This window comes from Sapajus apella, unplaced genomic scaffold (assembly GCF_009761245.1).
Source record: "Sapajus apella isolate SASKATOON/1434 unplaced genomic scaffold, GSC_monkey_1.0 scaffold1, whole genome shotgun sequence".
Taxonomy (NCBI): domain Eukaryota; kingdom Metazoa; phylum Chordata; class Mammalia; order Primates; family Cebidae; genus Sapajus; species Sapajus apella.
The window spans coordinates 72,111,641-72,136,895 of record NW_022436941.1 but is presented as its reverse complement, the minus strand read 5'-3'; the positions used below and the strand labels follow the sequence as shown (position 1 = coordinate 72,136,895).

The 25,255-nt window shown below is 33.6% G+C and overlaps 1 protein-coding gene and 1 long non-coding RNA gene across 8 annotated transcripts in view; both read left to right on the top strand.

Moving 5' to 3' along the window:
• ERBIN (erbb2 interacting protein) overlaps positions 1-15,684 on the top strand; it is a 140,157-nt gene extending 124,473 nt beyond the window's left edge. For 2 of the 7 annotated variants that reach the window (XM_032279407.1, XM_032279398.1), the window contains 6 exons: positions 4,326-4,469; positions 7,591-7,710; positions 10,393-10,599; positions 11,650-11,742; positions 12,220-12,294; positions 13,583-15,684. In XM_032279407.1, coding sequence (XP_032135298.1) covers positions 4,326-4,469; positions 7,591-7,710; positions 10,393-10,599; positions 11,650-11,742; positions 12,220-12,294; positions 13,583-13,690 — 747 coding nt within the window. In that variant the 3' untranslated portion in view covers positions 13,691-15,684. Of the gene's footprint in view, positions 1-4,325; positions 4,530-4,560; positions 5,561-7,590; positions 7,711-10,392; positions 10,600-11,649; positions 11,743-12,219; positions 12,295-13,582 lie in introns of those variants that run through there. The other 5 variants (XM_032279424.1, XM_032279417.1, XM_032279435.1 and 2 more) reach the window with 5 other exon arrangements.
• Positions 15,685-19,358: 3,674 nt separating this feature from the next.
• LOC116552712 lies at positions 19,359-23,754 on the top strand. Its single transcript, XR_004269503.1, has 2 exons — positions 19,359-20,138; positions 21,682-23,754. It is a non-coding gene; the product is annotated as an uncharacterized LOC116552712 (long non-coding RNA).
• The last annotated feature ends 1,501 nt before the right edge of the window (positions 23,755-25,255 follow it).

The window sequence follows — 25,255 nt, the reverse complement described above, 5'->3', positions numbered from 1 at the left end:
CCTGTGTGATATTTTTATTACCTCATTTTACCACAAGGAAATTTAGGCACAGAATAATTAAGTAATTTTCCCAGGAAAATGTGTGTTATGTAGTGGAGAGGAAATAACTTTAAAGCCTATCAGAAGAATTTCAAGTTGGCACAATAAACAATAGAGAGCCACTATTATTTCTTGAGCAGATAGAGCATTTTAAGATCTCTTTGGGAAAAGGGTTCAGGATGAATTGATAAGTAGTTTAGGAAACAGTTTCAATAATAAAACAGCCAAATAACAGATACTTGAGCTAGGGTTTCAGCTCTAGTGGTGTTGAGTCTGAAAAACACTTGGGTTAAAATTATTTAGTTTTAGGGATTGAATAAGAAAAAATATTCAAGACGTAGCCAAGGTTTCTGCTTTGGGATATTTGGTCATCAACCTTATTTATTTTATTTTATTTATTTTTTAATAGAAACAGGGTCTTGCTATGTTGCCCAGGCTAGTCTCAAACTCCTGGCCTCAAGCAGTCTTCTCGCCTCAGCCCCCCAAAGTGCTGGGATTACAGATATAAGCTACCATGCCCTGCCAAATATTTTTTTAAAAAAGATCTGGTAGTTAGGGAAATGAAGTCTTTAAAACATTGTGGTATAGTATAAAAGTCTGGCAAAAAATTAACTTAGTTGGTTTTGAATATATTGAATTTGATGTGATGATAATGTGTGCAAGTAACATGGAACACAATTCGTTACTACAATTAGTGATGCAAATTTGAGATACAAACCAGGTGATGAGTGAATTTTTCTAGGCAGTAATTATGTGGGATAAGAAAAAAGTGTGTTGTTAAGAGATACTGAAAAGATGTATTGTTTTAGGTTAGGTAATGTTAAATTGCTAAGATTGCTAGACACGCTTATTATCCCAAAGAACAGGCCATTCCAATTCAGTGATACGTACATACTTAAGATTTCAGTATCTTTTCCCGTCCTGCCTACCATTAACTACTAGAAATTTATTATTTTAAGGCAGCATGGTTTGAATAACTAACTTAACCTAGATTTTACCTTTGTTCTTCCTTTAACTTAGGTCAGTGGTTTTCAAACATTACTATATGGGCTCTATAAATAAAACTGTATATTCTGAGTAGTTTCAGAGATTTTCAAAGATTCATTTTGACCTGTGTGTCTGTGTGTTTTACTTTGTATGTGAACCAGCATCATTTATTTATTATCCCATTTTGCAATAATGAAATTTAGGCACAGAATAATTAAGTAATTTTCCCAGGATGATATATATGCTACGTGAAGGAGAGGGAACAACTCTAAAGCTGGTCAGAAAAATTGCAAGTTGACTAAAGTGAAGCCACTGTTACTTCCTGCGCAGATATAGTACTTTAGCTTATATAATGTTAGGTATGGTTCTTTTGAGTTGTCTGAGAGTGGTTTAATGTGATTCTACCCCATTCACCTAAAAATAATTTTATTCAATAAAAATAATCCTTAATGAAGCATAATTTGAGTAATTTGCCAGTGAAAGTTAACTCTTTCTGTAAGTCTGTAGTGTGGGGTTACTTTCTTTTCATATGTTCAAAAAATTCTAATATCATGTATTGTGGTTCTGAAAATTGTCCCTGTTTTATTTATAGAAGCTACTTTGTGCTACATTCATGCCCTTAGGCATTAGATAATATAGTCAAAATGTGTGCGCATTATAAGCATATTGTAAGTGCTACATACATATATTTACTAATTAACTAGTGTAATAGCAGCAGGATTTAGACTCCAAACTTCAAAGCATTGGTTCAAAGTGTTAGAAGATGATGGAGAATCTCTATTCACTCCTTTACACCCACAATCTTAATTCTGATGGCTAAGCAGATGTTTACAGATTTTCCCTGGGGACTTTCACAATGCCTGCCTTACCTCATGAGATAAGTCCCCAAATTAAAAGCTAATTTGCTCAGCTGAGAGTAATAATAATCTGTTGAAGCTTAAGTAGTTTTTAGACCTTTTAATAGTCACCCCTCTTACCTCCCACTGCCAAAACAAAACAAAACAAAACTGTATCTGGAACCCAAAAATAGAAAGTAGATGTCACCTTGAAAATCTCAAAATTAATTTAATAAGCAAAATTTGAAAAGGAATAAGAACTTTTTATTTTAAAGTTGAATAGTTACTATCAGCATTTACTCAGATTCTTTATGAGAACTCAGATAATATGATTAACACAACATGGTGTAAGTGTTAGATTCACTTTTTATTATACAACTATCAGTATGTAATGAACAACGTTGCACAGGACATTATGCCTAGCATTTAATTGAGCTCTGCACAATGTATTATGACAGGGAGCAGTTTTATGTGGATGTCTGTGCACAAACCTGAATTTAAAACCAGACCTGTTTTGAGCTTCGGTCTTACTTGTCAGTGAAATATTTATAGTAAGCTCATATGTTTGGAGATGACAGAGAAAGCTTTTCTGCAAGATCTGTATATCATTAAAAGGGTTAATCAGGCCACTTGAGTCAATAACACATTAAAGCTCTCTGGATAACAAATGTGTGTGTCTGTTATGTATGTATGCATGAATGATTTTCTTTTTTATTCCAATCAAATGTTTATGAAACCGCCGAATTGCCTCTGCTAAATCATTTTCTTTGTTGAAGTGATTTGGGAAAATGCAGATCTGGGCTGTAAGTTCAGCTTTTTATTTATTCATTACTTAAAATTCACAGAATAACTGGAAGTATATGTGGTAATTCTATAGATCCTTTCCTTCCTGGAATCCTGTAATGTTTCTTGGTATTAGATGTCAACTTCAAAATTTTGAGAAGGAATATATTTGCTAAGAGTAATACAGAAATTCTTGTTATGATATTTCTGTATTTCTTAATAACAAGTCATGCTCAAAATGTGGTTTCTCCAGTTTGACCATTAAGCCCTCAGTACTCAGGGACATGACTAAAAGCACTCATGAAAGAACAGCAGTTCAGGAAACTGGGAATAAACAAGTGGAACAGTGGGAATCAGGCAGTGCATTTCAGGCCGTTCTGGGATTAGCAATTAGTTATTCATATGAACTCAGTTTGTGAGAGGATTCCATCAATGGCTCTTCAAATTTAAGCAGCAAAGGCCACCAACTCCTAAAATACAGTGATCTTTAATACCAGTTTATTTGGGGAAAATTTGCCACACATTTTCTCATTTTCTTCTTCTTGTAATTATGGAGCAGCAGGAGCATTTTAAAAGTTACATCCATCAGCCTGGGCAATGTGGTGAAACCTTGTCTCTATGAAAAATAAAATTATCCAGGCATGGTGGTGCACACCCATGGTTCCAGCTACTCAGGAGGCTGAGGCAGGAGGATGGCTTGAGCCCAGGAATTTGAGGCCAGCTTGGGCAACATAGCAAGACCCTTGTCTCTTTAAAAAGTAAATTTAAAAAGGGTATATCATAAATTTGTGTATGTTAAAACTATTTTCTATTGCAAGATATTTTTCTAAATATGGAAGGTAATTTTTAGAAATTGAAATGTGGTCAGGCACAGTGGCTCACACCTATAATCCCAGCAATTTAGGAGACTGAGGCAAAAGGATTGCTTAAAGGCAGGAGTTTGAGACCACCCTGGATAAGTGTAGTGATACCTCTTCTCTACAAAAATAATAATAATTAGCCAGGTGTGGTGACGAGGACCTATAGTCCTACCTACTCAGGAGGCTGAGGCAAGATCATTTGATCCCAGGAGTTTGAGGCTGCAGCGAGCCAGGAGCATGCTGTTGTACTCCAGACTGGGAGTCTACCTCTTAAAAAAGAAATTGAAATGGTATTTATACAAATACATTTTGTGCTGTGGTATGTATATTTAAATGCTCAGTTTAATATGTTAGAATTTTTATAAAGTGAAATAGAATCTCTAAAAATTCATTTGACTTAGAATTACTGGTTGTTAGTAAAATTTATCTTTAGATAGTGAAATTCGTTTATGTTCTGGGTATGACTTTAGATACACATACACTGCATATGGTGTCAATTCCTTTTTTTTTTTTTTTTTTAACATATATAAGATGTGTTAGAAGTAAAGGAAATAGCATTCCAAAAGCAGTATATGTCTACTTTCTTCCTTTGCTTAAACATGTGAATGGTTGTATTTACATGTAATACGTGTATATGTGTATGTCGTCATGTAAATACAGGTAAATGGTTCCAATTTCTTTCAGTGGCTCTTAAAATTTGGTGTTGCATGATACTTCTGTGGCTTTGGGGTTACTTGTGAATAAGTCTACGTATATAACATGTCTTGTGGATTTTGCATGCTACACTAATCTCTGTTAACTCTGTCCCCTCTTTATTCAGAGCATGCTGTCAAGGTCCTTTAATTCCAATTTTACTGCTGTAAGCAGTTTTCACTATGGCAGCTCTAGGGATCTGCATGGCAGCCAGGGCAGTCTTGCCTTGAGTGTTGCAGACGGAAGAGGTTCTGGTGGGCACATTTTTCGAGTGAGTACCTACATTAGACCAATACTTTTAGCTTGTAGAAGAGAAAACCCAAAATTTTAAGTGTTTGATTGTTTCCAGGAAACACTTCTAAGTGTTTTAATGTTTCTGGGTTAGAGTAGAAACCTTGATTTCCTCTGAGTTCTTCCATGGCTTAGTTCTAAATCATTCTTCAAAGCTGATACAGTCAGTATCTCTTGAGTTTCTTTGGTCATAAAATAATGATATAGTTAGCTCTTGTTTATGCAAAAAGCAGTGAACAATAGGAATAACTGAGAGATTTTTTAAAACTATTGTTTGTAGTATTTTTTCTTTTAATATTAAAATTTTCTATTCCTGACTAAAGATTTTAAGGCTATGCTATATGTAGTTCAGAGAGCTGTTAATAGGGAGGAAAAATTTTAATTCCAGCGATTGAGAATTGACTGAGAAAAAGCACTAACCTGAACTAAGGTTAATCATAATTCACTGAGCACAATTAATTGTGAGGCTGTAGAAATTGTAATAAGTATCAATGAAAAGACAAAACACCAGTCCTTTTTTACTCACTTTTTACCATATTTCCTTAGTAGTGAAGAAGAAAGATTTATGATTTTAACCAAAATTAAGTGTTGGGGGGATAAAAAGGCAGAGAAAGAAAAAGAACAACTCTGGCTTGGCCCTGTTTTAACATTTTTTTCCCACAACAACTTGAAGTGGTAGCATGGTCTCTAAAATATTTTCTTCTACCCCTCTCCTTCAATCCTGAAAATACTTTTTTCTCTCTAATAACCCTATTTTGTCCTTTCCTCATAGTTTCCATGTGAATTCTTTGCTTACTTCTGGGTCCTTCACTTCTACCTGAGCTATGGTATCTCCCATTTTAATATATCCCTGGGTTTGTTCTGTGGTGTTCTGGACTAGGAGCAGTCTCCTGGATTATCTTTGCTCTGGCTGTACCTGACCTAGATTACCCTGTCTTTTGTCACTTGCCACCATGTGATTCCTATGCTGTTAGAGTGGCAGCAGTCATGTTGAAATCTCCCAATTTATTTTATGTTATTTGCTTATTTAGAGATGGAGTTTCATTCTTGTTGCACAGGCTGGAGTGCAGTGGCGCGGTCACCGCTCACTGCAACCTCCACTTCCCGAGTTCAAGTGATTCTCCTGCCTCATCCTCCCGAGTAGCTGGGATTACTGGCACCTGCCACCACACCTGGCTAATTTTTGTATTTTTAGTAGAGATGGGGTTTCACCACATTGGCCAGGCTGGTCTCGAACTCCTGACCTCAGATGATCTGCCTGCCTCAGTTTTGCAAAGTGCTAGGATTACAGGCGTGAACCACTGTGCCCAGCCAGGAACCACCCAATTTAAAATATGTGAGAGAAGGGTAATAATTATCAGTCCCTCATTCCAGGAGTCCATGGGGGTAAAGATTGGTGGCTTTTATCGAGGATAATCTTTGCCATTTATCTCACCTGGAACAATTGTATTTTCCAGATACTTTTATAGTAACATTTTGTGCTTGTTTTTTTTATTTTTAATTCAGAGCCTTTGAGTCCATTGAATTTTACTTTTTCCTTCATGGTATGCTTGTTCTTTAAAAAAGTAGATAAACATACATTCACACTTGAGTTTGAATTTCAAGCTAGTGCTAAATTCATTATTATGTATTCTCAAAGCACATCTCAAAAAGGGAGAAGGAAAATAAAGTATTCATTGCATAAATACACAAAATTAGATCAAACCACATCTAAAAATTCTAAGCCATGGTTTGAACTAACTGCATATGATAGATCTGTTACAGATATAATTTCTATGATTAAATTAGAAATCCTTTATATGTATGCTGTAATATAACAAAGTAGATTTTAGATTATTTTTTCAATATGATGTAGTTTGCATTTCTTTGTTGCTAGCTGTAAATTGTTTTGAAAGTAACAGTAGCGCTATTTATCACAATCTGTTTTCTAAAATACATCTGGGATCTTTAGAACTAAAATTGAAGTGAAAAACATATGTGTCTTGCTTCCTGGCATATTTATAATAAGAAATATTCAGAGGCTCTGTGCAGTGACTCACATCTATAATCCCAGCACTTTGGGAGGCCAAGGCAGGAGGATCACTTGAGCCCAGGAATGTGAGATCAGCCTGGGCAATGTTGGGAGACCCTGTCTCTGACCCCTCCAAAAAAATGAGAAAATTAGCCAGGTGTGGTAACACCATACCTATGATCCCAGCTACTCAGGAGACTGAGGTGGAAGGATTGCTTGAATCCAGGAGGTCACGGCTGCAGTGAGCCGTGATCACACCACTGCACTGCAGCCTGGGTGACAGAGTGAGACTCTGTTTCCAAAAAAAGAAAGAAAGATGGATTCAGGGATAATGAGATTGAGTCTGTTTTTCCCCTAGTTTGGGAAAGTATAATACAGGGATATTATTTGGCCTATAAAGATATTAATCAGTTAATTGGTTTTAATAACATTTCTCCAAATCAGTACTTTGGAACTATCGAATTAGTATCAGTGTGGCAGAATTAAGCTAAAGCAAATTTTATATAATTTCACACCCTAATCTTATCCCAATAAAGCAAATTTTATAAGACTGTAAGTGTATTGGCTCATCATTAAAATTTAGCGGGGGGGAAATATCCCATGTTTTACTGTTCTGTTAGAAGAACAGCAGTTAATTTTTTTTTTAACCAAAAATCTTTTTATAATGCTCAACACAAGTGTGTTTTAGTTGGTCTTAACGTTTGAGACTCTAAACTTTTATTAATTAATAACTACATTTATTGCTCAAAGGTGGCAAAAGCTAGGTATTACTGTAAGTAAAACCCTAAAAGGAAAAAAGAACAAACAGAAGAATTTGTCTTCTACATGTGTGTATCGTACATAAATAGATTAACAATATATTTTCATATAAGCTTTTCATAACGTACAAAAACGAACATCTTGCTGTGTACCTTTGGAAGAAGTGAAAGATACTAATTGATGGCAGTGATGATGGCAGTGTTTGATTTGGGTTTTCATCTTTGCACTATTTGGCAATATTTTGTCCTAATCTTCTCTCAAGTGTCATCATTTTGGTTTCATATCTTAAAGAACATTATTTGTTTACTTTTTATTTCCTGCTCATTTGAAGCATCCCCAGACATCCAGTCCAACAGATCCTTGTCAAGATGGTATATTCATTTCAGGACAGCAGAACTACTCATCAGCCACAGTTAGTCACAAAGATGTTCCTCCAGACAGCTTGATGAAAGTAGGTGCTCAGAGAAAAAAATCTAGTGTCTGTGAGCTTTCTATATTTTGCAACTTTTGGAGTAGAAATATGTGCTTTAGCTGAAAGTACTTTTTTGAGGGCTTTCCTTCCTTGATTAGTAAGGATTTTAAAAATATCAGATATACAAAGTAGAATTTGACCCTGTCTACTATTTCTCAGTTTATTCCATGATTTTTCCATGCTGGAGAATTATTTTATTTTTGCATTGAAATTTCTATTATATTGTACCACCTATTTATTTTACCATTTGAATCAAGGCCTTTTTGGTATTCCTGATAGTAAAACTATTTGGAGAATTGAAGATGAAGTTGTGTTAAATTCTTCATTCTAGGATCTTTTATTATTACTTAAGTCAAATGTAATTACTTCAAATATACTTAGAAATCATCTTGAAAGACTTTGTATATGGTAGAATAGATGATGGTTGTGTTCTTAGTACTTTTGTTGCAATTAACTATATATGGCCAGTGCCAGAGAGAGAATTTTTTACTATCCTTCCTCAACTATTCTTTCTTATTTTCCTGATTCCATGCCTCTAGTATGACCAGATATAATTATGAAGCGTTGTTATCTATTACATAAAACTTTTCTGTTGCTCTTCAAAATAGCCACCTGATCATCTAATATATAAGTTCATAAGTTTCTATTATTTTACCCTTTTTTCTTTTAACTGAGCTTTGTCATCCAGTTTTTTGTTTGTTTTTTTGTTTTTTAATTACATACATTATTTTTGTTTTTTAATTACATACATTTAGTGGTTTAGGGTTACTGAGTTTAATACTTTTTAATTTCCTGAGCCATCTGCTAATTGTAGCTTAATATATTCCATGTGTATGTTTAACAACGATGTAGGCAAGACCAAATATCTAGTGTCACGGAGTCTTAAGGCCAGTAGTAATTATTACCTGGATTTTTCCCGGGAGAAAGATACTGAATTTGCATGCAGGAATAAATGGTATAAACATAGACAAAATCGTGGGCTATTTGCAGAATTGTGTGTAACTAATAAAGCAACAGCACAACCAGTTAATTACTCATGGGCAAACCAGATGCCTACAGTGATCAAGTAATAAACAGGTTTTTTCCCCCAAAAATGTAGGACTGATATAGCACTTCATTTTTCTTCTCTCTAACCAATATAAGATTTGTCGTAGAGTAATATCCTTGTGTCCTGTCACAAAATATGCATGTGTGTTCCCAGACATCAGAATTTAAGTTCTCAGCAATAACACAGGTTAACAGTGAAATAGAATGCCTTGTTTAAAAAATACAAATCTTCACCAAAGCTAAGCTACTTTGTATCTTTCAGCAAGGTTCACCAAGAAAAGCATGCAGTTGTGAAACTGTTGCCATATCTTTCTCCAAACTTTTCTACTTTTGGATAATTTAGGGAAATGAACCTCAACTGTTTCCCTCATAGTTTTCCCATAATTCCCTTGTCAATGAGATTTTCTTTCTCTTAATAACCAACAAATATTTTTTTCTACACACAAATATTTTTATATGCAAATATTTGTAGTGTGACTGTAACCTCTTTTTTTGTTTGTTTGGAGATTGAGTCTCGCTCTGTCACCCAGGCTGGAGTGCAGTGGCTTGCCCACAGCTCACTGCAGCCTCAAACTATTGGGCTCAAGCGATCCTCCTACTTGAGCCTCCCAAGTGGCTGGGACTACCTATGTGTACCACCATGCCTAGCTAATTTTTTTTTTTTAAGAGATGGGGTCTTGCTGTTTTGCCCAGGTTGATCTTGAACTCCTTGCCTGAAACAATCCTCCTGTGTAGGCCTCCCAAAGTGCTGGGAATATAGGCATGAACTACTGCACCCCACCTCTTAATTTTAAAGATATATTCCTCATGGTACCGAAATAAGCTATTAGCCACATTTCTACAAAGCTGATTTTAAGTCAGGTTTATTTTCTAAAAAAAAATGAGAGGCATTAAAACAAAGATCTTTAACAACAACAAACCAATAATTTCAAGTTTTTTTGTTTTTTGCTTTGTGAATAATAGGGTAGAATGTCAACATTTAATTTTTGTGGCTATTAGTCTATGGAATTATTAAGAGATTGTAAAAGTTTCTAACATACATACAAGGAATAAGTCAGTTTTCTACTACATAGATAGCTGAATTGACTTGTTAATTTTGGAAAGGAGGGAATAAAAGTAGAAAAGTATATTCAAATTTGGAAAGAATTTTTACCACAAAATTAGTTTTTTTCTGAAGAAAAACATCAGCAAATGTGTCTTTTGTGTATGTGTGTTTGATTTAGTATGAGAAAAGATACACATCTCATAGATTGGCTTAAATTTTAAAATTTTGACATACTATGTGCCATTTTAACATTTGGTTACTGTAAGATAGATCTAAGAAAATACAAATATTGCTCACAAAAAAGAATTTAAATGTAGACATGATGTACTTCCATTTGAAAGCTTAAAAACGTGAATTTAACAAGCACTCAGGAAACTTTAGAATTAAGACATTAATAGCTTATTGCTTTTAAGATTTAAAAGTATAGAAAAATAGTAAGTGGCATGGTATTGTTTGACTTCTTAGAATGTGAAAACTCTAGTGCTTTTGTGATGCTCCAAGAAGAAATCCAAATATTTGAAATAAGACATTATTATTGGTCATTTTAAGATACTTCATGTTTTTCTTAGATGCCTTTGAGTAATGGACAGATGGGCCAGCCTCTCAGGCCTCAGGCAAATTATAGTCAAATACATCATCCCCCTCAGGCATCTGTGGCAAGGCATCCCTCTAGAGAACAACTAATTGATTACTTGATGCTGAAAGTGGCCCACCAGCCTCCATATACACAGCCCCATTGTTCTCCTAGACAAGGCCATGAACTGGCAAAACAAGAGGTAAGAATAATCAAGACTATTTGAAATATGGGACTAAGCTTTTTATGTGTTTTTATAGGTTACTTAATTATTAGCAATAAATCCATATAGAATTTTAACATAGTTATTACCATTTTGTTTAAAGTTTTACTTTTATGTTACATTTATAAGGTGTTAAACTTGGTAATTTTTATTTGACTTTGTGATCATATAGGATTTAGGATTTTGGGCCTGATTTTTTTAGTACAGTTGCTTTTCCACAACTGGTTGATACTCCAGTAGTCAGACATTTCTTACGAATATAAATAGGAGATCATTAAGCTGAACTTGTTCTGTGACACTTAAAATCTTAATTCCTTAGATTTTGAAATTGGACTACAGACTTCAAACTACTTTGAGTATTTAATATTAAAAAGTGAGCCACACATTCATATATCTTGATAGTTATTAATAACATGATCAATAATATTAGAAAGTTAGGTAGAGATCAAACAGTTTATTCATTTTGGTTGTGTCTCTGGTGAAAGGGAGTGTTTCATTCTTGCATCTTTTTTTATAGCATGGTTATAAAAACTAGTTCCTGTTTTAAAATCCCCACTCCTTTGAAGCCTTTAAACAGATTCAATAAATGAAGAGTTGATAATCACAAAACCATCAATGGATCTTTTAGATATCTTATGAAACAAGCCAGTAAACAGAGATACTGTGTAATTTAGATGTCCCACAAGTGTAAACTGATATATATGTTTTGTTTTTATGTACTATGTCATTAAAATCTGTGATGTCTAAAAAGTAAAACAGGTTCAGTATTAATTGATTCCTTATCCTCATAAAACTAGCAATAAAATTAGGAGCTATGCTTTATATAATCCCAGCTCTGCCTTTAACTCACTAACTCATTAACATAATATTCTATGTTGTATTTCACTTCATCTGACCAAATGTTTATTTTTTATGAATTCTTATTTATGTTTGCGTGGACTTAATCCATCAATATTTAAATATGGATGTTGTTGCATTATAACTTTTTCTGAAATAGTAATGGTTTCCTTTATTTTCATATTAATTCAGATTCGAGTGAGGGTTGAAAAAGATCCAGAACTTGGATTTAGCATATCAGGTGGTGTCGGGGGTAGAGGAAACCCATTCAGACCTGATGATGATGTAAGTTTTCTTTGTATATTCTCAAAACATCTATAAAGCTTTATTTACTAATTCAATATTTCTTATATGTAAGTGAAAATCAAACAGATGTTTATGTAAGTCTAGGTAGACATCACCTTGATTTCCCTTGCTGTTTCTTAGCTTTCTGTTTTATAATTTGATAAGTTCAAGTTAATTGAAGAAAAGCAATTTAACCAAAAACTTTGAATGTTTATGATATTATCAAGTGATTTTTAATTGTCTTAACGCTTTTTCACGCATCTATTGAAGTAATTTTATTTAACAAATATCAGTAACGGCAGAATTACTAGGGGTAAAAAGAACTAGTTTGTCACAGTATTATTCAGAGAAGTCAGGGAGAAAACTCGTACCATGATTCAAATATTCGCATGATGTGGTGGAAAAATTACTCCTTGTTACTCTATTATTTATGCATACTGTTTTTAGTTAAATAATTATTATTTTTTGTTATTAAAGGGTATATTTGTAACAAGGGTACAACCTGAAGGACCAGCATCAAAATTACTGCAGCCAGGTGATAAAATTATTCAGGTAATTAAAATAAATATTTATTTATTTATTTTTCATTTTATAACACTGTTGTTTTCAGAGTTTAAAATGTATTCACTTTAAAAATTGTGATTAAAAGTGTGATACATCATAGGATTTTGTTTAAGTTCAGGAATGCTAATTTTTACTAATTTGAGGGGGATTAGAGTACCATTTCTTGGATGTGGGCTGTTGTCCTTTCAGAAATGGAGAAGAAAAATTTTAAATCTGAGAAACTCTTCTTATTTTTCTCTGTCCCCTCCTTTTCTTTGTTCTTTCAGCTACTCATTTTACCTAAACGCTTGTAGTCTTAGGAGGAAGACAAGCCTAGGACACAAGTGTAGCTCTCATTTTCTACTCTTACTGTCACTGTTCTTAGTTGAGAGCTAAAAAATAACCCTCAAACAAAACAAAACAAAAAAACCAGACAGACATTCAAGCCTAGTAGCTGCAGATTCTGAAAGCCAGACTGAGTTTGAATTCTAGTTCCAACACTTTTTTAAAATAAAATTAATTTAAAAAATTTTTTTTAATAATTTAAAGCTTAGAGAAAAGCCACGATAATTTGCTACATTGTCTTTAGCATTTATTCTCCTCTTTCTTCTCCTTTTCTCCCTCCCTGTCTCTACACACACACACACACACACACACACACTCTCTCTCTCTCTCTCTCTCTCTCTCACTCATACAGTTATACACAATTATTTTTGTGAACCATTTGGGAATCTGTGGTTTCAGTTTTGTAACTGAACAAGTTACTTTCTCCATGCCAGGGCTTTCTCTTCTCTAAAATAAGATGGTAAAAGAATCTTTTTTGAGCATTACGAGAATCAAAGGATCTAATTCATGTTACACACTTAGAATTCTGTGTTTGATACACAGTAGAACCTCAGTAAATATTAACCTTAATTGTGAGAAATACAGTGGACTTGATGTGATGGCTCACAACAATGGGAAGACTAGGCCTTGCCCTCTGCTACCCCACAGTTTAGTCACCTCAGATGCACATTATTATTATGTAACGCCATGTCTGACATTATTTCTTACATAAGTGATTCCTAATATTGAGCTACTACATAAGAATTCTCTGAAAAATTGGACAAAATACACATTTCTAGACTCCATCTTCAGAGACTATTCCTTGGTTTGGGTAGGGCCTGTGAATCTGTATGTTATTTTAAGTTGTCAAAGTGATTCATATTTTCTTCCAGGTTTGTGAATTACTTGACAGAAATGCAAATAAATTACTAGAAAATGTACTTCCTAAAAGCATTTTTCCTCTTTTTTCTAGGCTAATGGCTACAGTTTTATAAATATTGAACATGGACAAGCAGTGTCCTTGCTAAAAACTTTCCAGAATACAGTTGAACTCATCATTGTACGAGAAGTTTCCTCATAAGCACTGTGGACAAAAAAAAGGGGGGGAAGACAGCAAGATTTATTGGAAGATACTTGCAGGGGAAATTAATATTTTGACTATTTTTATATATAAAGAAGAACTCAAAAAATTATGTTCAAATTTGTACATTAATGAAGTAATGGAACTTGTGGTTAGAGGGAAAGAACCACTGTACAGAATATAAAGAAGACTGTTGAATTCATACCATATAAAACTTGTTAGGTTTTTAAACATAGCAATCAAGGTTACAAAAACAAACCTGTGTTGTTTTTGTATAGATTGTAGGTTTATTTTTGGATTTCATACATGACTGAACTGTGTGCAAGGCAATAGTTAGCCTTGATTTTAGCCCAGAGACAGATGGCAGAGCTATCTATCTCATAGCTTTTATGCCCTTATTTTTATTCAACTGGTATTAATGTTTTTCTCCTGAAAGTACTTTTTTTGATGTGGGCAAGATATTTGAAGTGTTGGCTTTTGCTATGTGCATATTGAACTGAAGAGTGAGTAGGTGAAGTTGGTGCTGGTGGGTTCACTTTCCAAGGCCAGATTAAAACAGTTATTTTCTATAAAAATCTGGAAGCAAAGAATGAGGACGGGGGAAGCTATGTGGCAGTATGTTTTTATTAAGAGAACAATGCAATAAAATATGTAATGTCTTTTTTAAAAAGCAAAAAAGACAATAATTGCATTTTATGAGCTCTACAGGATCTGTTCTTGTCATAGCCATTGACTATACATTTGCTACTGGTGATTCAGTTTTTAATTTTTTAGTCACAGGAAAATTTCAACTCTACTGTAGATGCATGTCCATGCATTTTCTGTGTTATGGAAATCCCCTGATTTTTTTTTTTTTTTTTTTTTTTTTTTTGCAAATGGTGGTACTTGCAATCTGTTTTATAATTAGTGCTCCGTTTAAATCTAATTTATAATTTTTATTTTAAGCAGCAAATGAAACAAAAATGGCCAGTTTTAAGACTGTGTTGCCTGTAACACAAAACGTAAGAAAGTTTAGTATGAAAGCCTCTTTTTTCTGTTTGGCCTTGCATTGCCTTGGTAAAGTAAAAAAGGAAACAGTACGCATGGAGCTAGGAAACCAAAGTAAGTTTGTGAAACTGGCACAGTGATAGAGAATTGCTGTGGAGAGTTGTAGAGCAAAGGGATGGGTCCTTGAGGCCTACCAGTTTGTAAAGGTGTTCAAATAAAGGGCTGTTTCTACAGGTAACATTAAATGTGAACTCAACACTTCAGAGTCTTTAAAGGGTTTCTACGTGTATCAGTGTAATAGTGTTTTACCACCAACTGCCTTTGTTCCTAGTTACTGTAACAAATATTTGATGATAATAGAGGTTTATTAATTTTGTTATCCAGACCATTAATTTTATTTGTTTTTGTTTTGTGTAATCAAATAAAATTTGAGTAACATGCAATGGTAAGGATTAATGCATGGTTATTTGGACCAGAAAAAGTGCCATAGAAGACCAATAACTGTTTAGTTGAGGCTAGTCTGGAACCTTTCATTAGAGCAATATTTGGTTATTGCACTTCATTTTATTTACTAAAATGCAATTTGGGAATTTTTAATCTGCTATGCTTTATCAACCTTGATTTTAATTAAGACTTTTATAAGACTAGCTTTAAACACCAACCCACATTATTTTTGCAAAAGCGAGTTGGACTCATGTTCCATTCTTGCTAGTCAGAGTGAATAGGCAGCACTTTTAAAAATATGTGAACTCAAATATTGCACTTCTTTCAAGATGTTATCAATTGGTTATTGTACTGTATAGTTTTAATAATTTTGATTGAAACCCTTTAACAACTCTTTGTAAATTTTAACTCATTTTAGTTGATTTTCAGTACTATTTACATAGGAATTGATTTTTATGGATATAGTAGAAGAAATGTGCTGTATTTTGATAAAATTCACTTATTGTATGTGTGTTGTAATCTCTAAAAAAAAAAAAAAAAGAATGACAGCTTCTTTAAGACAAGTCTCGGTGTTCCCTTTATTCTTAGTTTGTTTTTAAATATTAATTTTTTCCTTTTACTGATTTCAGATTTTCACAGTCATATTCTACTTTTAATCAGAAATACATTTAATAAGTATAGTTGTGAAGTTTTCAACTACTTTACCTTGAACACATACATAGATTATAATTTTGGAAAAGGAATTAAGCCTCTCAGAACAATGGATCTTCAGTTCCATTAACCCTAACTTCACTGTCTGCACATTACATTGAAGTATTCTAAGTGCAACAGATAGTTATATCACTGGTATTTTGTCCTACTGTAGTTAATTAAAATTTTATAATATTCTTGCAACACAAAGTTGAGTAAGAAACTTTACCAAGAGAAGTAGTATAGCCAAGTTTTCTTTGAAAATATTGGAAAATTAAAATTAAATGACAGGACTTTTAATTAGAAGTTTGTTGTAATAAATTTCAAAATTTGAATAAAAGAATAATTAAGTTTTTTGAGGAAGTGAAGAAGATATTTTTAGTTTATATACTGTTGAGGAAATTGTAGTTAAGGCTTATACCCATAACTAACTTTACTTTAATGAGTATTATGTAGCAGTTCCTCAAAACCACAACTATCTTTTAGTGGTTAAAATTTCTTACTCTGGCCAATAAAAAAATTTTAGCAGTAAAAATGATATGATCAATGTATGCAGTATACAGTTGTTGACATAATCTAAAGTTTTATGCTGATTAAGGAATCATTAGTTCATGTAAATCAGTGAAATTCTAAAATTCCCTACATATTTATTTTGTAAATATTCTTCTGACCTCTTTGGACTGGATATGAAGACGTACGTATACTTAATACTTTTAAACACAAAACTTGCCATAAGCAGAACTAAGCTTTTAATTTTCTGTACTTTAAATAACCCTATTAGCAGCTATGTTAACATTTTATCAACCAACATTTATTCAGCATTCCAAATTTTTGTGTATATTTAGCTGAAACAACACATAGAGGATAGATAACAAACTAATGATGCTTAAACTGTGGTTTATTTACAAAATTCAGGGTTAGAGAAATTCTCATGAAAAATGCACAGTTTTTTTGAGCATTAAAATCATGTATATCTGGGTGTAGAAAAAGTGTAGTTTATCTCAAGTTATTATTCTAAAGGAAACTATTAAGATGGGAAATGTTTCTCGGAGACTGACAAGTGAAATCTATTTGGAAGGTTTTTTTTTTCACTGAGTCTATTACATTCTTATGTAGCCTTTTAATATTCAGTGAATAGGTTTCTTATAAAATAGACATTGATATAATTATGATTCATCAATAGCTTTAATTGATGAACAAGTGAACAAAATGCCTCTTTAAAAAAAAAAGTAATCTAGACAGGCAGCCAACTCAGACCTCCAGATATGCATTTGTTTCTAAATAAGAACCTTCAGAAAAAGTTGACAAAATTCTTCTATCTAAAGCTGCTAATTTTTTATACCAATTAGATAATATATTTAAAAATATATTCACAACCACCACAAGAAATATAAACATCATAAAATATTTGCTGAGAAAAATATGGAGAAAATTATAAAACTTTATTAAAAGGACTGCTAATTCTATACAGAATTCATAAGTCCAGAGGATAGTAAGTAGTCATTTAATTTTGGAAAATTCTGAAGAGAATGCTATTTTCTACAGTCTCTTCAGGACGCAATTTTTCAAGGTTAGAATTTGTGGTCAGCCATAATGTACAGTCTAATATCCAACCACCTGAAAATCTCATGCTAAGCTGAGAAAGCCTGTTTTAGAGAAAACACCTAATTTTTTTTTTTTTTTTAAGAGAACAACCTGGGTTTTATTGTAGAGAACAATCAAAATACTTCTGAACCTTTCTATAGAATCTTTAGGAAAGAGACAGACACAAAGAATCCTGTTACAACTTTCCTTTCTAATGTAACAACCAGGGACAATGGTGATCTGTCAGGCCTCTGCCCATTTAGCTTCTCAATCAGCCCACAATTTCATTTCAGGATAAAATTTGAGAAACTTGCATCGCTGGGAAAGGAAGACATCTAAGCTGTAAAAGTATGCTTTTCCCCTCAAGGGATTCAATAAAGCTTATTTTTAATGAAAACAAGCCTATAAATATTGATTTTCCTTAAATCTAATCAAATTAGCCTTTTTTGTGTTCAACATATAACTTGAGAAGGATCTTTTTTCAGTTGCTCTTCTTTCAAACTTTTCCTTGTCAGAAAACTAAAGAAAAACTGTTAAAAAAAAAATGAAAGCATGAGCAGAGAACATGGATTTTAGGATGGATGATTTTAAGTTTCGTCATCTTCGTGAAAGGAAGAACCTAATACTTTGAGAACTAATGTTGGTCCAGAATGCATGCTAAACGTCTCATATTTGGAGCATCCTTCACTGCAGCATCCCTCAAAGGAACATTCATCCTCCCAAGAACAGGAAGAATTGTTTGCAGACTTGACTGTCAGAAATAAATTATTCAAGGTAGCAAAAATGGAGCATGCTTTAATCTCCTCGTCCTGTCCACATACCTATAAAGGATGTAAAAGATTATTAATACTCCGATAGGCAAAGGGGTTATGTAATAGTCTTAACCAGTTTTGCAAAACAAGAAGGGAGTACACTGAATCCATAGTTTTTGAGAAATTCTTTGAAGGGCTAGAACCAGAGAATTCTACCATGAAAGGTGGATTTTGCTTCAGATGAAAGACTACATAAAGGACCAAGAATGGTGGTGATACTGCATTATAAGGAATTGGTTTAGTTCAACCACCTTTTATATGCCAGGCTGTGTGCAGAAAGGACATCTGGTTCAAAGCAGGAGTAATTAGTGTGGGTACCTAGATTAAGAAAGAAAGAAAACCAGTATAGCCCTTTTGAGCTAGCATGGTCTGACCATTGGCATGTTCTTCCTTTTGTCCACCATTAGTGCAGATAGTTTGCAATAAGCAAGTAACTCAGGCTCACAGTAAGGTGAAAACAACAAAAGTAATTGAAACTGAAAAAAAGTAACACCGTGAGAGTTACCAAACAGAAGCACCAATATCTAAAGAAATCAATTTGTAAAATGATAACTTCCAAGGGATAAAGAAGGATATTGAGTTTAGAAAACAAGCTGTGTGAAAGGATTCAGATGTCTTTATAATGTAAAATAGAATGGTCAAACAGCTGGGCTGGAAAGTAGAAAGATACCTAAAGGGCAAATTAAAAAGCTTTAGGTTTAGATTCAAAAGTAATGCAAATGAACTAAGAAATAATGTGAAATGAGATATGGAAGAGAAGTTCTCATGTTCCAACATGAGCCTTCAAAGGAAACAAGGGAGAAAAATAAAATTTCCTAGAGCTGAAGCACAACATAGGTTTTCAGACTGGAATGAGGCCATTTAGTACCAAGCAAAACTATAAACATACACTTCTAGATATATCTTCATGTTTAGAGTAGATGTAAAGAACATCTTTGGCTAGGTGTGGTGGCTCACACCTATAATCCCAGCATTTTGGGAGCCTGAGGTGGGCTGATTGCTTGAGTCCAGGAGTTCGAGACCAGCCAGGGCAAGAGTGAAGCCCCGTCTCTAGAAAAAGTCAGGTGTGGTGGTGTGCACCTGTATTCCCAGCTACTCAGAGGCTAAGGTGGGAGGATCACTTGGCCCAGGAGACGGAGGTTGCAGTGAGCTGAGATTGTGCCACTGCAATTCAGCCTAGGCGACAAAGTGAGGCTGTACCTCAAAAACATTTTAAAAATAAAAAGAACATCTGAAAAGTTTCCAAAATGTAAAGGAAGTGTTTACAAAGTGAATAGGATTAGATTGACATTGGAACTGTCACCAGCAATTTGGATACAAGAAGCCTCAAGTTATTCAAGTTGGAGGGCAAAATAATGACATTTTTGGGAATTCAGGGACTCAGAATTTACCTCTGTAAGAAGTACTAGGGGATACTCCAACGAAATGGAAAATCTTAAAAGTAGATTTGGGATCCAAGAATATTGACCAAAACCACATGTTGTAGAGTAGAAATAAGTGTAACTAGTGGTGATAGTAAAATAAGAACGGAAGTAAAATACCAAATGATTCCTATAAGTGAGACAAGAATCCGACTTTAAAAACTTTTTATAGAGAATCACTATATTGCCCAGGTTGATCTTGAAGTCCTAGCCTCAAGCAGTTCTCTCACTTTCCTCCCAAAGTGCTGGGATTACAGATGTGAGCCACTGTACCCAGCCAAATAAATGGCTTTTTCTAAAAGAAACTACAGATTGGTTAATTTTAAGCACTTATAGAAAAATCTAAGTTGGAATTCTTGGGTGAATAATAACTACAGAAAGAATAGTGTTATGTATGTTCATATAAATAAATACAGTTTGACTCCACTGCATCTTATCTATTTTTCTAGTGATGAACACCTGTGATGCTGCCAGTTTCTCTACTTCCCCGCTGCCATAGACAATGCAGTGGTGAGTATCCTAATTCACGTCATGATATGGACCTGTGTGAAAATTTCTCTAGCATATATTTGCTAGAGAAAATACAATTGCTAAGTCACAGGACTATTTAATTTTAGTAAATTCTGCTAAATTACTTTCTGAAAAGTCTGTAATAGTTTATATTATCAGTAGCTAGACGTGAAGATTCTTATTTCCTCACATATTTTCAAACGATATGTGACTTTCTAACTTTGGCATGTTTGGTGGACATAACATTGTATTTTGGTATTAGTTTAAATTCCATTTTTCTGATTCCTGGGGTATTTGACGACTATCCAGCTATTAAGGTTTACCTTTCTGTAAATTTCCTATTCTTTTTGTCCATTTGGTTTTTTTTTTTTTTTTTTTTTTCTTTTTTCTCATTTTTCTGTAAAGACTAATTGGTAGTAGTTTTTTTTGTCTATTTTCTTTTTTTCTTTTTGAGACAGAGTCTCACTCTGTCACCCAGGCTGGAGTAGTGGTACGATCTTGGATCACTGCAATCTCTACCTCCTAGGTTCAAGCAATTCTCCTGCCTCAACCTCCCAAGTAGCTAGTCTTACAGGCACTCACCACCACTCCCAACTAATTTTTGTATTTTTAGTAGAGACAGTGTTTCACCATGTTGTCCAGGCTGGTCTCGAAATCCTGGCCTCAGGTGATCTGCCCACCTTGGCCTCCCAAAGTGCTGGGATTACAGGCATGAGCCACCGTGCCCAGCCAGTTTTTTGTCTATTTCAGTTATTGCATGCGTCATTTGAAACATTCAAAATATCTTCTCCCAGCCCATAGCCTGTTTCTCTTTGTTTATGGTATCTTGTTTGTTTGTTTACAAAAAAGATTAACATGGATAAGGACAAATCCATCGTTTATGCTTCATCATTATTAGTTAGTTTTCTTCATTCCTGAAGAAAGGGTTTCTGACACATTTACTTCTATTAATTACTTAGATTTACTTAACATTTAGATCTTTTCATCTTGAGTCTACCACTGAATATGGTGTAAGGTAGTGATCCAGCTCCAAGTTTTCTCTGCTCAAGGCTACTTTTTCCTATTAATTCTATGCAAACTTTATTGTATATCAATATAATTGCATGCCTATGTATACACAGGACTGTCACTGAGCTCCCTATTATGTTCTTTGGTCTGTTTTTCTGTCTTTGCCTCTGTATCATATTTTCTTTTTCAGCAAAGTTGTAAGTTTTATAATGACCACTTATCTACATTTTTTATTAACATTTTTCTATATTTGCTTTATTGTAGCATGTTATTTTTATAATTAAAACTTTGTATCTATCTTAATATCTTATTAGCAGTGAACCTCAATCTTCAGTGTATATCAGAGTCAATTGGAGGGCTTGTGGGCCCTCACCCACATGGCTTTTAATTAAGTAAGTTTGAGTTAGAACCCAATAATTTACCTTTCTAGCAAGTTATCAGGTAATGCTGATGCTTATGGTTTGAGAACAGAGAATCACCATCTTATAGGAGAAGTCTTTCTTTTTTGCTCCTGCTTCTTCCATATACATTTCAGAGTAAATTTTTTGGCATCAATTTTCTGGCCATGATGGATTTACCATATCTCCTGAACTGAATAAAAACAGACAAAATATTTGAAACAATGATTTTCAAAATACTGGACATCAAGCAATGAAGGACAGTGGTCCCTGAAGGATGGAGAAAAAAAGAGGTGAGCACTATGATTATCCTCAGATTACTACCTTGATAGAATTTCCAGGCCATGGAAAAAGAAGGGAGAACCCTGTAGAGCCTGACACACTTTCTATGTTGAGGAAGTGGAGCTAAGAGTTTAGAGAAACCAACAAAGGTACAGTTGACATGGTAGGATAATGGAGAGGACAAGGCTGCACACAGAGAACTCCAAAGAACTGCATAGGGTTGTCTTTGTGAAGTCACCCAAGTACTGCAGCACATGTGTGTGAGGAGAGTGCCCAAGATTGGGGAAAGAACTACCTGAAAGGATTAGAGGTAACAGTAACCTGCACTTGCAGTTAACAGTCCTCACACAAAATGGGTAATACCTATTCCTATCAGCAAGGCTGGAAAACTTCATGATTCACAAGCATAGGGTAGGGTATACAAAAGGATCTTGCATCAGTGGTGGGTAATAATTAACCCTAGATTAATATCTGCTTCAGTCACACCTAATACATCTTAAAAATAAGACCTAGAAGGATTACACTGTTTCCAAGTAATATAACTGTAAACCAGAATGAATCTCAAGAATATTTATAGGCATACAGTAATACCTGGCACCCACAACATAAAATTCACATCTGCCATCCAACAAAAAAGTACCAAACATGCAAAGAAACAGAAAAATATGACCCATAATGAGGTAAATAAATCAAAACTGACCTCAAAGCTGACACATATGTTCGAATTCAGATAATGGCATTAATATGATTATTACTATATTCTATATAATCATAAAGTTGAGACATTAAAGCTTTTTAAATGTGAATTGAATTTTTAGAAATGAAAACTACACTTGTAGAAGTGAATCCCACACTAGAAATGAGTGAGGTATATAACACAATGAGTAAGATTAACAGCAGATCGCACAGTGCAGAACAAAATATTACTAAATTTGAAGACAAAATAATAGGAACTCCAAAAAGAAGCTTAGAGATTTTAGAGAATTTTTTAAAATGAACAATAACTATAAATTATGGGTCAATTTCACTAATACATGTATAATTAGAGTTTTTGAAGGGGAAAAGAGGGGCCAGAAAGAAAAAGAAATAATAACTGAATATTTTCCAAATTTGATAAAAATTAAAAACCCATAGGCCCAAGAAACTCAACAAACCCTGAACACAAGAAACATGTAGGAAACTATACCAAGGAGCATTATAATCAAATTACTCAAAGCCAGTGATAAGGTGAAAACCTTAAAAGCAGCCAGAGGAAAAAAGACATGCACAGAAAAATAAAGACAAAGGTAATGGCAGATTTCTTGCCTGAAAGAATGCAAGTGAGAAGACAATAGAATAACACCTTTAAACTAATTAAAGAAGAAAATTTTCAACCTAGAATTCTATATGTACCAAAAAGTATCTTTGAAAAAATAAAGAGAAAAAAAAGTTTTTATGACATATAAAAACTTACACCATTCAAGCTCACACTATAAGAAATATTAAAGGAAGTACTTTAGGCAGAAAGGAAATTATACTAGATTGAAGTCTGGATTTACACAGAGGAATGAAGAGCACCAGAATTGGTAATTACATGGGTAAACATTTTTTAAAATTTTTATTATTTAAATGTCTTCAATATTATACAAAAGTAATAGAAAATTTCTTGCCTGAAAGAATACAAGTAAAAAGACAATAGAATAACACCTTTAATCTAATGAAGGAAAAAAATTTTCAACCTAGAATTCTATATGTACCAAACAGTATCTTTGAAAAAATAAAGAGAAAAAAAGTTTTTATGACATATAAAACTTACACCATTCAAGCTCACACTATAAGAAATATTAAAGGAAGTACTTTAGGCAGAAAGAAAATTATACTAGATTGAAGTCTGGATTTACACGGAGGAATGAAGAGCACCAGAATTGGTAATTACATGGGTAAACATTTTTAAAAAATTTTTATTATTTAAATGTCTTCAATATTATACAAAAGTAATAGCAGATTTCTTGCCTGAAAGAATGCAAGTGAAAAGAAAATAGAATAACACCTTTAACCTAATGAAGGAAAAAAATTGTCAACCTAGAATTCTATATGTACCAAAGAGTTTCTCTGAAAAAATAAAGAGAAAAAAAAAAACTTTTTATGACTTTTATCACCATCAAGCTCACATTATAAGAAATATTAAAGGAAGTGCTTTAGGCAGAAAGAAAATAATACTAGATTGAAATCTGGATTTATACAAAGGAATGAAGAGCACCAGAATTGGTAGTTACATGGGTAAATAATTTTTAAATTTTTCATTATTTAAATATCTTCAAATCTTACCTGTTTGAACAAAAGTAACAATCAATGTATGGTGGGATCTATAACATATGTAAATGTAAAATGACAACAATAACACAAAGGTCAGGAGGGGAGAGATGTAAGTATATTATAAGGTTCCTATATGTGAAGTAGTATATCACTCAAAGGTAAACTATGGTAAGTTAAACATGCATACTGTATATCATAGAAAAACACTAAAATAACAAAATACAAAGAGTTATAGCTAATAATGTAACAAAGGAGATAAAATGAAATAATAAAAGAAGGCATATAGAGGAAAAAGTGAAGACAGGGACTATAGGGACAAAGGGATGACATATAGCAAGAAGGTAGATTTAAGTTTAACCATATCAAAAGTTGTATTAAATGTAAATTATCTAAATATTTCAATTAAAAGGCAGTGGTATCAGATAGACTTTTAACAAAGCAAGAGGCCAGGTACATTCGCTCATGCCTGTAATACCAGCTTTGTGGGAGGCCAAGGCAGGTGAATCACTTGAAGCTTGGAGTTTGAGACCAGCCTGGCCAACAGGAAAAACCCCATCTCTACTAAAAATACAAAAATTAGCCAGGTGTGGTGGTGCACAACTGTAATCCCAGCTACTAAGGTGGGTGAGGCATGAGCATTGCTTGAACCTGGCAGGCAGTAAGCCGAAACTGTGTCACTGAACTCCAGCCTGAACAACAGAGTAAGACTCTGTCTACGAAAAAAAAAAGCTAATTGAATCTAGCTCAAAGCCCCCCTTGTTATAAATTTTAGTGTACTTGACATTGATATATAGAATGAGACATAGGTTGATGTTCATTTTTTGGTTCCAGTACTGTTTATTGAAAACCTTGTTGTTCTTTCCCAATTGAATTGTCATGGTGTTTTGTCAAATAAATTGACCATATATGTACAGGTACATATATGAATTATTTATGCTGTTTCATAGGCTGTACATGCCTATCTTTATGCCAGTACCACACTGTCCTGATTACTGATATTTACAGTAAGTCTTGAAGTTATGCAGAGTAATTCTTCTCAAATTTTATTATTTTTTCAAAATTGTTTTAGTGATTCCAAGCACTTGGCATTTCTGAACAAATTTTAGAATGAATTTATTAATTACACCACAAAAG